This window comes from Lampris incognitus, chromosome 12 (genome assembly GCF_029633865.1).
Source record: "Lampris incognitus isolate fLamInc1 chromosome 12, fLamInc1.hap2, whole genome shotgun sequence".
NCBI lineage: Eukaryota > Metazoa > Chordata > Actinopteri > Lampriformes > Lampridae > Lampris > Lampris incognitus.
In genome coordinates this window covers 48,055,692-48,069,090 of record NC_079222.1, presented here as the reverse complement: position 1 = coordinate 48,069,090, position 13,399 = coordinate 48,055,692, and the positions used below count along the sequence as shown (strand labels likewise).

The 13,399-nt window shown below is 45.8% G+C and overlaps 1 protein-coding gene and 1 pseudogene across 1 annotated transcript in view; one reads left to right on the top strand and one right to left on the bottom strand.

Moving 5' to 3' along the window:
* Window positions 1-6,623: 6,623 nt before the first annotated feature.
* Window positions 6,624-7,515, bottom strand: LOC130121638 (proteinase-activated receptor 3-like; annotated as a pseudogene).
* A 2,793-nt stretch (window positions 7,516-10,308) lies between these two features.
* The window catches only part of f2rl1.2 (coagulation factor II (thrombin) receptor-like 1, tandem duplicate 2), a 4,808-nt gene continuing 1,717 nt past the window's right edge, over window positions 10,309-13,399 (top strand). The window contains exon 1 of the mRNA XM_056290476.1: window positions 10,309-10,419. Within this exon, the coding sequence (XP_056146451.1) occupies window positions 10,309-10,419 (111 nt within the window). The remainder of the gene's footprint in view (window positions 10,420-13,399) is intronic.

Below are 13,399 nucleotides of genomic sequence, written 5' to 3'. Positions count from 1 at the left end.
GTTGTCGTCACCATTTCTGCATCATTTGTTGAGTACCCTGCACCATAGTGACAAACTTGAAATCCAGAGAACGATTGCTGTTATTGCTGAGTAAAAATCAGGTAAACGAGCACTACGACCGCAGCTAACGTACTGACTCGGAGCCATAGAGATACAGAATTTACTGATTCCAATCTGACACCTTAGACTACTGCTGCAACCCTGGGCATTCTTGCAATAATTTGAATAAAAAAATACCTGTACCGTTATGTCTTGCGACGCTGGTATAACTCGTTCATCAGCGGTAGCACGACTCTGCATACGTGAAGCTCGGCCTTTGCCATGGGCTCTTCCATACACGTAACCCACAAACATGCATTAAGGCGGCCAAAGGGTTGAACCTCCACCGAGCCGTACACTAAATCCTCCTCACGCTGATTCACCGTCAGTTCTCGTATGAATATCAATGCAGCTCTTCGCGAAACTGTACGACTTGTTGGCCAGTACGCTGTATCTCAGACACTGGCCGCCACGTCGTAATTGATGATCAGTTTCCCACCGGTGGTTGAGGGCGTTCAAGCCTTTTGCACCTGCTCTAACCCCAAGCATGTCCAGGTCATAGTAAATAGACGTAATAATACATGGACTCTGGTGTATAAGTACACCAGACACACCATCAGCTACATCTGTTAAATACAGCCAGGTTTACACTTCCTGCTTTTTATAGGAAGACACTTTTAAGATGGAAACCTTTTGTCAGAAATCTCTTTCTCTCTCTTGCTCTCTTGCTTTTGCTCTCACACTCTGTCCTCTCTCTCACTCTCTCTGTCTCTCACTCACGCTCTCTCACGCTCCGCTCACTCTCTGTCTCACTTTCCTCTCACTCTCCTCTCACTATCACTCACACTCCGCTCACTCTATGTCTCACTCTCCTCTCACTCTCTCTGTCTCTCACTCACGCTCTCTCACGCTCTGCTCACTCTCTGTCTCGCTCTCCTCTCACTCTCCTCTCACTCTCACTCCGCTCACTCTATGTCTCACTCTCCTCTCACTCTCTCTGTCTCTAACTCATGCTCTCTCACACTCCGCTCACTCTGTCTCACTCTCCTCTCACTCACACTCCGCTCACTCTCTGTATCACTCTCCTCTCATTCTCACTCATGCTCTCTCACACTCCGCTCACTCTCTGTCACTCTCACACTCACATTCGCTCTCACTCTCTCACACTGTCTCTCTCACACTCTCTCACACTGTCTCTCTCACACTCTCACTCTCTCTGACACACTCACCCTTTCTCTCACACTGTCACTCAATTCAATTCAATTCAATTCAAAGGGCTTTGTTGGCATGAAAGTTTTAAAACAATGTTGCCAAAGCATCAAAATACAGTTTGGACAGTACACAATAACACTAACAATGAACATCAACACAACATTGTAACGATCAATAAAGAAACAATAACAATAAAGAAACAGAAGTAGATCAAAAGGTAGCGCATGAGTTGTGAGGAGACTAAAGCTGTCACGTGTCTCTCACACTCTCTCTCACACTTTCACTCACGCTCCCCCTCTCTCTCACGCTGTCTCTCACGCTGTCTCTCTCTCGCTCTCCCTCTCTCGCTCTCTCTCTCTCTGTCAACCCTGTGGTTGGTGCTGCTGCAGCACTAACTTCACCATCAAGGGCTTTGTTCTCCATTGCAGTCTAATGTCTGTCAAGAGGACTTATAGATGTATGTAACCTCTGAGCTGCTACCCACGTCTTCCTGCTGTATGCTCATCCTTCTCTCTGTCCTGGTCTTCTCACCATGCGTCATACCCATTCTTGTCCTTTCACTCGCTTCATTTCCTGCTACTTTGCTGCTGCTTCTTAAGAGTGATCCCCCCCAAAACTCAAAGGCCTTTTCCACATGATGTGCCTCGTCCCAGTGAACATGTCTCTCCTCCAAACTTCACTTCGGCTTTGCTTGTCTGCCCTCTCTGTCTTTTATCCCCCCTCATCTGTTCATACATGTGTGTGTGTGTGTGTGAGAGAGAGAGAGACAGAGAGACAGACAGAGAGAGAGACAGACAGTCTGGTAGCTGCAGTGTATTCTTGTCTGGTGAACATATGACTTCATGCACAGCCAGTCAAGCTGATTAATTTGTACATCTGCTGATCTTCATCTCGCAGTGCAGGGCCTCCGTCTCTCAGCGGTGAGTCTAGTACAGTTTATGGACTGTATTTACAACACGGAGGGGTGCAACTAAAAACCACGCCGACCACTTTACTCAAAGATGCTCCGTTTGCTGCTACTATGTCAGTATTTTGATGTGCAAAATGCATAAAAGTTGCTGTATTTTTTATTTTCAAAAACCTCTCACATGTTCTGTTCTGCTTAAACACAATGTTTGGTTATGATACTGGTAACGATACATTACTGCATATACTGCTGTTTGGTCTGCATACGAGTGAAGCTGCAGGGCAAATACATGAGGTTGCTTTCCTGTCCAAACTCAGTTATGCTGTTTCAGCCATTTCATTATTATTATTATTGTTATTATTTTGCATTTTATTCATTTACTTAATGATCAATAAATAAATTCACTATTTAGTTATTTAATCAATTATTAATTAACTCATGGTAAAAATACAGATTTTATGTTTTACATTTTATTTAGTTACTTAATCATTAATCAATTAATTCACTATTTATTTATTTAAATACTTATTAATTAACTCATGCTAAAAATACAGATTTTATGTTTTACATTGTATTTATTTACTTACTGATTAATCGATTAATTCACTATTATTTAATTATCTAAATACTTATTAACTAACTCATGGTAAAAATACAGATTTTATATTTTACATTTTATTTAGTTACTTAATCATTAATCAATTAATTCACAATTTATTTATTTAAATACTTATTAATGAACTCATGCTAAAATACAGATTTTATGTTTTACATTGTATTTATTTACTTACTGATTAATCAATTAATTCCCATTAATTTACTCATGCTAAATCAAAATACAGATTTGGTTCAATATGTCCCCCCTGTTCCTTTTTAACATATGCCTGTTTGTTACGTTACAGAAGATATATTTTTTTAAATATGTGTGTGACTGAACATGTCATTCTGTCTAGTTGTGAGTCTGGTTGTATTTAGTGCTTTGCTCGATTGTCTTGAGGTTTCTGACTGTATGTCAGTTCAACTGTCAGCTTGTCCAGCTGCTTCATCCACTACCCTGTCCACCACCGTGTCATGTAAACACACATCTGTCCACCACCGTGTAGTCTAAACACACATCTGTCCACCACCGTTGCATGTAAACACACATCTGTCCACCACTGTGTCATGTAAACACACATCTGTCCACCACCCTGTCGTCTGAACACACATCTGTCCACCACCCTGTCGTCTAAACACACATCTGTCCACCACCCTGTCATGTAAACACATCTGTCCACCACTCTGTCATGTAGGCACACATCTGTCCACCACCGTTGCATGTAAACACACACCTGTCCACCACCCCGTCATGTAAACATACATTTGTCCACCACCCTGTCATGTAAACACACATCTGTCCATCACTGTGTCAAAAGAGGAGGTTTGCATGTGTGTTGCTGCAGTCTGCTGCGTGTGCTTTTCTGTCGTCGTGTCCTTGCTGCACCTCTGTGGGGGAAACACGTGATTCTGGGTCAAAGGTGAATGTATCATACTTCTGTGGGCTTTACTGTGGGATTTATTGTGGACACGTGCTGATTCTAACAAGCTGACTTCTGCATCATTGTAAAAGAGCATGCTAGTGATCAGCTGACTACCAGATGTTGTCAAGCGGAGCTGGTCGCATCCAGTTGTAGAGACCTGCAGCTTCTAACTGTCATAACAAGCCTGGATCTACTCACCTATTGCCCCAGGTTTATGTCAGCTTCCTTCAAAACAAGAATAAAAGCTGCTACTGTTGCTTTTGACTTAAATATTTGAGGAACTCTGCCATTTAACAAAAGATAAAGGTGTGTGTAAAAACCCCTGTACCTAATGAGATTATTTTGATGAGGAATTACTAAACTGGATGCCACTGGTGAAGTGTAAAGGTGAATTTCTTCGGCTTGTGCACATTGAATAAAGAGTTAATTCTCACAGTTGTGGCAAACTGAGCTTTGTCTGATGTATGATTTAGCACTTCCCATGTGCGCCAGCAGAGGGCGCAAACAGGCTCAGCACAGGTCGGCTTTAATAACCTGTGCAGAGCTCGAGACTGCGCTGCTGCTGCTGCTGCTGTTCATGCATACAGCGCACGTGTTTTAAGACAGTTTATCTTGCTTCTGTCATGTGGCCCGTTTTCAAGCGAAACAGGATATTAGGCCTGGGAGGAGAATGGAGGGGGGGGGGGTTCATCCTCCAGGAATCAGGAACATTTGTTTGGCATTTCATCCCATGAAATGAAACGAAATATCGTTTCCCCCAGCCCACAGCGGTGCAACACAGAAAACACATCCGAACTACAAGAACACATATTTAAACTACAAAAACTACAAAACACAAACATATCCCACTAAATAAATAAATACATTCATACATTCATACATACATACATACATACATACATACATACATACATACATACATACATACATACATACATACATTCATTCATTCATACATACATACATACATACATACATACATACATACATACATACATACATACATTCATACATACATTCATACATACATACATACATACATACATACATACATACATACATACATACATACATACATTCATACATACATTCATACATACATACATACATACATACATACATACATACATACATACATACATATAAAATCCACTGTCCAAGGGAATGAACGCCAGCCAGGATGACTGTGGGAACTGCCGGTCTGCATGGGCTAGCAGTTAGCTTAGCCTGCCCCGCTTCCTCGTCCTGTCAGACCGTCCTCGGTGTTTCCTCCTCGGGCGCAGCTCCAGGCAGGGCCGTGGTCCCTGGGCCCACCGGGCGCAGCAGACCAGGCTCTCCCAGCCCATCCATCGCCAGCTCTCTTCAGGATTTGATTGCATGGTGCAAAACCTTCTGTGACGTCACTCGCCTGCCCACGTGGACTTGGCGACACAAATTGTAGAAAGGAAGCATAATATGACTTGGCGACATGAGCAGAGAAGATATAAAACGTACATTTTCATCTCACACTGTCTTTAAGATAAAGGTGTAAAGGTTACCGGGTTATACAAAATGTCCATGCGTGCTTGACACGAGAAAATAAAAATCAAAGTATTTCTGCTCGAGTCTGCTAGTGAAGTTGTTACGGCCCATCTGTCGGAAATTAGAATCGATGGCAATTGTTCAGTCTCAGATGTTTGTTTGGAAATTGTGGATGGCTGTTTAGTAAAGAGTTCAAATTATTTTGTTTCGAAACTCAGAGAGAAAATATTTGTATTTTTTTTCCTGCTCCCAGGCCATGCACAGGATCACAACAAACAAAGCGTCTTGCGGATCCAGGACCTTGATTAAACAAGAGCGACCAAGGAGGTCATTTTGACCGTTTCGGATTTTCAAAGTTTCACAACTTTGGTGGAGAAAAGATACAGAACATGCCGCTCCCCGAATGCTCCTAAAATTGCATATATTTGCATTAAAATGAGTTTTAGATCAACTACACACAAAAAGGTATGATAAGATCTACCTAAAACGACCATGAGCGGTCAAAATGACCGCACGTAATATGAGCGTCATCGTGCCCATCACGTCGCTATTTATGACGTGTGTTGGTCGCGTCATTTCCTTTAAAACGTCCAGTTCTTTTACTTACGTTTTCACGTTTTATAGGCCTTGTTACGTTTGTTAGATTAGCAACATGTGTTTTCTGTTTTGTTTTCGGGTCATATTTTCACTGTTTCAATTTTGCTGTTCACGGTCGACCATGTCTCTGAAGTTTAAATGGTTTGAAAATAGTATTAAAGTTGTTGAAATGTTAATTTTGGCGTCAGTAGTTTCCTAACAGACATGCTAACACATGCAATGCATTAATACCTCAGCTGGGTATTTATCTCGACAGAATATAGAGTTTAAAAGCCGGCGGTCATTTTGACCGCCCATGGTCGTTTTAGGTAGGGGTGAAATCCCGGTCGTTCTAATCCCCCTGCCGTTTAACGAAACGGCAGGGGGGTTTGTTTTGTTTTATTGGCGTAATAAAGTACCAGGAGACTATAGCCGAGACTAAAGGCCTCGAGGTCATCAGCCCAGCACAGTAACTGCAGATGGTTTAGCGGTGACTGTATAGAAGTAATTGTGCTGAACTGGGATTCAGTAAAAGTCATTTTGTGTGGTGCTTTGTGTGTGTGTGTGTGTGTGTGTGTGTGTGTGTGTGTGTGTGTGTGTGTGTGTGTGTGTGTGTGTGTGTGTGTGTGTGTGTGTGTCTGTGTGTGTGTGTGTGTGTGTGTTTCTTCAGCCACAGCAGTTCTGTGCCATAATGAGATACTTCCACGCATCATCTTTATCCCAAAGGGAAAATCCATCCAGCCATCCATTGTCCAAACCACTTGTCCTGCTCTCAGGGTGGCAGTGATGCAGGAGCCTATCCCAGCATCACTGGGCGTCTAAGCAGCACATGGGACTATGACTTTTTTTCATCCGGACCTCCCAATGGGACACTTCCGTGCTCGATTTGGACCCTTGGGTCACAAAGAACTTGGGGGCAAAAACGAATCATGTGTTTTCTATCATGGGGACCCAGGTTATTTAAGTAGTAACCAAACCCTGGAGCATTTTAACGAGTTTGTTGACATCTACAGGTCAAAAACTGTGTTACGTTTGAAAACATAGCAGGCTGGTCTTGGACCTGTGTGACGCTGGCATAATAGAGCAGGGCATTATGGCAGCTGTAGTCCAGAGGTACGACATCATGGCGGGTGGTCAGTCCCGGCTGAGCGAGCTGACAGCTCTGCTGGACTAGGAGGTCAGGTACCACAGCAGCCCCAACCCCCCCCCCCCCAAGCAACCAAACTGGTCCAAGTAGAGCGATCTCTGTGGGAGGCTTTCATGGAATGGATGCACTACAGTCAGGTAGTGCCTGATACTGATGCAGGCTAGCATCTGGGCAGAGCACTACAGGTTTCCATAGAAACAAGCAGTGACCAACTGGCAGGCAGTCTCTCCAACCTCCCAGTGGTTACCATGGAGATGACAGTGAACCGTGGAGAAGAGGGAGAGGAGGAGGGAGAGGTCAGAAAGAGCTAGGCTACGGCAGTCGAGTCAAGTTTATTTGAATATCCCCAAATCGCAAGGTAGTCCCGAGGGCTTTAAGTAGAGCACGGTAGAGGACACGTTCCTAATTTTAGTAACCAGTGGACACAAAATGGCAGCACTGGCTTGGATCCCAACAGCCAGAATGTAAACACCAGGAATAACCAAGTGTGCTCGGAGGACTACAGAGGTTCCCTGCTGCGCTGGATAGTAATAGCCATAACCTTGGAGGCTAATGGGGGCTTGGGTGAGAAAGATAGGGGGCTCGTGGCTCATTTAGGAGAGAGAGGGGGGGGGGCAGGGTTTCAATGACTTCTGGTTCCCCTTTGAATGCTCCAGGCACGGGAAAAGCCACGACAGGGATGCTTTCAGCATCTCTGATATGTTCTCTGCACCATTGCACTTTATCACCCTTATTTCCCCTCTGTGTAGTCAGCCCTTGTGTATATATCTGAAGACTGTTGTGTTGCTATGCCATGTTAAGTACGCTGAGAGAGCCACGAAACCAGAGACAAATTCCATGTATGTGCAAACCTACATGGTCAATAAATATGATTCTGGTTCTAGTTCTGGTTCTGATTCTGACCCTCGTGGCTTTGCTCCGCCCTTCCTTCGCTCCCAAAACAGTAACAACAACATTAACAGCAGATACCAGGACGGCAGATCATATGTGGGATGTTGCATCCCTGGTGAAAACAGTTGTAGGAAGCAGCTGGCTCAGTGAATCAGCGAAGCCGGTGAAGAGATCCAATGTTCAGTCTTCCCAGTCCTTGTCAGAATTACACCAGAAATACTTTATTCATGGTCATGCCTCCGAAAGTTTACACAAACGAGCTCGAATGAGTGAACATTCATGCTGGAGGCCGTTTATCGGCTCTTATCTTGCATCGAATCTTGTATCATCTGCACAGTTGTTTGCCTGATAATCTCAAGCAAAGTCGTTTTAAATAAAGTTTCTAACACCACCTTTATACTTTATACCTGTGGGGGGGGGGGGGGTATGGTGTTTTTGTGCGGTTTTATGGTGCTGTTTGAAAGATGTCAACAAGCCAGGCACCCGACGTGTCAGTTAAATTGAGGTGTGGGGCGATTGTTTTGCGCTGCCGCCTACTGGCGAAATATGGTAGTGCAACCAATGTTACAGACGTGCCATTTTACCTATTTTGCTTTTACGTGTTTTCTGTGGCAGTGCCTTTGATGCCCGACACACAAACCAAGTTTATTGATTGGCCCTAAATTACAGTTACAGCCTCATTCACACGGTGAGGAACAGTTCGATGCAATAAATTGCATCATCTGCACTTAGACCCTCGACTGGGATGAGAGAAATGTCCACGGGGGGCTTTTAGGAACAAAGTAGGAGAAATCACAGAAATAATAATAATAATAATAATAATAATAAGCAGAGGACGGACCCCTCTTCTTTGATAGAAATGCGTACAAAAGACAAACAAAATGTAATGTACTTAACAACCAATCACAGCCTTTGCAAGCGTCTACCCTTGTTTATTAAAACAGTAAAAATGCTCGCAAGACATCCACACTTGGACTAATTTACTGAAGGTCTGCCCAGACGTCAGCAAGTTTTATTTACTTTAACAAATCCATTGTTAATTGTCTCGAGGAGTTCGCCAAGGCTGCCCGGTCTCTCCTTATTTATTCTTGCTTGCTGCCCAACTCCTGTCCACCTTAATTCTTGAAAGTAATATTCCAGGTATCTCTCTTACTGGCAGACAGATTACCATAAACCAGGCGGCTTTTTTGTTGTTGAAAGATCCAGATCAAATTCCAGTTGCAATTAAACACATTCGTGTGTTTTGTACAGCATCAGGTCTTTGTTTAAATATAAATAAGCGTGAGCTTTTGCCCATGACACCGCGTTTGCGTGGTATTCCCGTGAAATCCCAGGCGTCAGCAATTAGCGTCGGGGTTTCACTAAGTGTGTACGTTCCGACTTGGTGAACAAGGAACTCTCGCCAGTTTGCGGGACGCATGCGCACCTGGCGGCGTGACGTCACGCAGGTTTCCAGTTTGCGCTTGAACCAAGAAAATGAAAGTGTTGTGATTTAACGAGGTCTAAATTCGGAGCTTCGAAAGTCGCATGTCTCTACCTTTGACTTGTTTCGTAAAATAACGTGAGCTGTAGATTTAGCCGCAGGTCTTGGCACGCTTCATTCGTCCTACAATCCAAAACTCAAACTCGGGTTTTGACACAAATCACTGCGCAAACAGAGCAAACAACTCAAAGTATGCAGAAGAAGTTAACGTTGATTCAAAGCGACATTTAGTCACAGGTTATGACTAAAACAATAGGTTACTTGCATTACACTCGATGAATAGATATAGTTTACTATTTTTTAACCCCTTTCTGATGTCAGAATTCAGACTTCTTTGGCACAGAGGCAGAAGATGGGGTATCACTCTCCTTCGCAGCCAGAAATGTCCTGGACAGTCATGCATCCATCCATCCGTCCGTCCGTCCATCCATCCATCCATCCATCCATCCATCCATCCATCCATCCATCCATCCATCCATCCATCCATCCATCCATCCATTATCCAAACCGCTTATCCTACTCAGGGTAGCAGGGATGCTGGAGTCTATCCCAGCAGTCACTGGGCGGCAGGTGGGGAGACACCCTGGACAGGCCGCCAGTCCATCAAAGGGCCCCCCCACCCCACACCACACCCCCCCCACACACACGGCCGAGTCACCTGACCTAGTACATGTCTTTGGACTGTGGGAGGAAACCCACGCAGACACGGGGAGAACGTGCAAACTCCACACAGAGGACGACCCGGGACGACCCCCAAGGTTGGACTAACCCTGGGCTCGAACCCAGGACCTTCTTGCTGTGAGGCGACCGCGCTAACCACTGCGCCAGCGTGCCGCCCCCCGGAGAGTCATCTTACCACCATATTCCGCCCAATCGTCTCCATCAGAGGTGGCTGACCATGTGCCATGGAGAGCCGTGTGTATACGGGTTTTCCTTCCAGCCGGACTCCACGCCAGGTGTTTTCACTGATTAGCACGCCTTCAGCCAAAGAGGAGGGATGTATCGGTGGCACATGGCACAGGGAGAGCCACCGCTGATCTACGTCAGCATGTTTGCTGTGGGGCTTCCTTCCAATGCCACGGCCCTGTGGGTATTTCTCTTCAGAACCATGATGAAGAACCCTGCATCCATCTGCACGGCCAATCAGGCTCTGCCTGCTTTGCTCTTCGTCATTTGGACGGCTCTAAAATTGCCTCCCACTTTAACGGCAACAACTGGCTCTATGGAGAGGTTATGTGCAAAGTCCTACTGGGCTTCTTCTATGGCAATATGTACCTCGCCATCATCAACTCCCATATTTTCGTAATGTGTGTGTGTGTGTGTGTGGTGTTAGTGTAGATAGCGGGACCGAAAACTAAAACACTTATGATCCTAATTCTTTGTGGAGGTGGTAGGTATTGTCTCAGAGAGTAAGGGGAAAAATCCCAGAAAAATAAAATTATGCATAATTATGCATACATATGCAAAATACGCATTTTTCTAAAAATGGCTAAAAAACCACTTTTCTCGGCATTTCAGATGATTCTGAGCATCGTTGATTTTTTCACCTATATATAAAAAAAAATTTCTGGGACTTAGAAATGTTTTGGCATTATGCAAAATATATGCATTTTTGCAAAAATGCACTTATGATCCTAATGTTTTTTGGAGGTGGTAGGTATTGTTCCAGAGAGGACCAGAAAAATAGCAGAAAATTAAAATAACTATGCATAATTATGCAAAATATGCATTTTCTAAAAATGGCTAAAAACCACTTTTCTCGGCATTTCAGATGATTCTGAGCATTTGGGGGGAGGGAGTTGGAGTGGGGGGGGGGTTTAGGGGCAGGGGGAAGGCGGTTAGCTGACAGGATGAAGAGGAGGGAGATTTAGACGGGTGGATAACCAAACCGCTACATTGTAGCGGGGCTCTTCTAGTCTTATAATATAAGTGTCTGTGTAAATGTTCAGCGTTACTGGACCATTGCCCATCCATTTTCCCAACAGAGGAGGGACAGGGGCCATTTCTATCTCCGTCACAGTCTGGGTGGCTGTCTGGCTCAGCACAAAACCCCTCTACATGATCACACAGTCAAGGTGACAAACCTTGACACTTCCGCCTGCCATGATTCAGCAGGTTCCACCAGAAGGAGACAGCAGCATGCTATTTCCTGACAATGGGAGTTTGGGGATTTGTTGTCCCCACCATAGTGTGCACTGTGGCCTACATCCATCCATCCATCCATTACCCAAACGGCCTATCCTGCTCAGGGTCATGGGATGCTGGAGCCCATCCCAGCAGTCATTGGGTGGCAGGCCAGGAGACACCCTGGACAGGCCGCCAGTCCATCACAGGGCCGACACACACACATTCACATCTACGGACAATTTAGTACTCATTTACTCACTTCACCTGACCTACATGTCTTTAGACTGTGGGAGGAAACCGGAGCCCCCGGAGGAAACCCACGCAGACACGGGGTGAACATGCAAACTCCACACAGAGGACGACCCGGGACGACCCCCAAGGTAGGACAACCCCGGGGCTGGAACCCAGGACCTTCTTGCTGTGAGGTGACCATGCTAACTGCTGCACCAGCGTGCCGCCCATGGCCTACATCCTCAGACTCAAATCACTGAGGAGACCCAAGAGGTGCCTCCATCGCCAAAAGGCAGTGGTCCCAATCGTCACTGTTTTTGGTGTGCTTCACCCCCATATGATCTTGGTTCACTATTACCGTCCGTTGGATGGAGAGGTGAACAACAGCGAAGGCTTCCACGTCGTTACCCTGTGTCTGGCCAGTCTCAACAACCGCATGGACCCACCTGTCTACTACTACATCTCAGAGAACATGTGAAAAGCACACTGGCCTGCAGGACTGAGAGAACAGAGGCGAGGATGAAGCTTTCTTTCACTGGCTTGAAGTCCTCAAGCGGGAGCAACACCTACACCTGGGACTCAAAGCCCCTGCAGGACAGTGAGCGCTAGGAGGTCGCTGATCCGAAGGATGGATTTGGTTACCCTCACGCAAACATCTCTCCGGTTTTGAAATGAAGGGGGTTTCATAGTCAAATATGGGCGTGACCACGAGCTGGAGTTTCGATGGCCGTGTGTACTATTGGCAGAGGATTACAGAGTGTTTGCAATCACAGCATTGTCAGATGGTGACAGATGTACTCTTAGCCCCCCCCCCTCCCCTCCGGGTTCAGGGACGGTCGTTCCCTCTTAACAAAATGACTCCCCTGTTCAAACCAGCGTTCCTCCCTATCAAGGATGTGCACATCCTCATCCCTGAACGCGTGGCCACTGGCCTGTAGACTGTGGAGTCCTGGCCCGACGTGTCAGCGCTCCTGCGTTGTGCCATCCTCTTGGCCAGCATTTCACCCAGTGTACAAGTCGCAGCAATCCACAGCGTACACTGTATGGCTCTGTTTCAGACTCAGAATCAGAATCAGACTACTTTATTCATCCCCGAGGGGAAATAGGGTTTCCTGGGTTTGTGCCAGGGGGACCTGATCCTTGGGGTGGACCAACTTCTGACACCGCATCTTTTGGGGTTTGAAAGCAACTGAGATGCGGTGTTTTGACAATACGCGTCTCATCTTACACAGGCCCTGGTTAGGTGTGTTGCTTTCAAACCCCAAAACACGCTGCGCCAGAAGTTGGTCCACCCCAAGGATCGGGTCCCCCGGCAAAAATAAAGCAATATAGTGTGCACTGTTAAGTGCCAGGAGGATTGCTGTGACTTGTACTTTGGGGAAACTAAACACACGCTGGCCAAGAGGATGGCACAACACAGGAGAGCCAACACGTCAGGCCAGGAGTCCACAGTCTACACCATCTACACAGTCTGCACCATCTACACAGTCTGCACCATCTACACAGTCTGCACCATCTACACAGTCTGCACCATCTACACAGTCTGCACCATCTACACAGTCTGCACCATCTACACAGTCTACACCATCTACACAGTCTGCACCATCTACAGGCCAGTGGCCAGGAGGAGGATGAGAACATCCTTGGTAGGGAGGAACACTGGTTTGAATGGGGAGTCAAGGAGGCCATCTATGTGAAGAGGAAATGACAATCCCTGAACCCGGGGGGTGGGGGTCTAAGTGTAC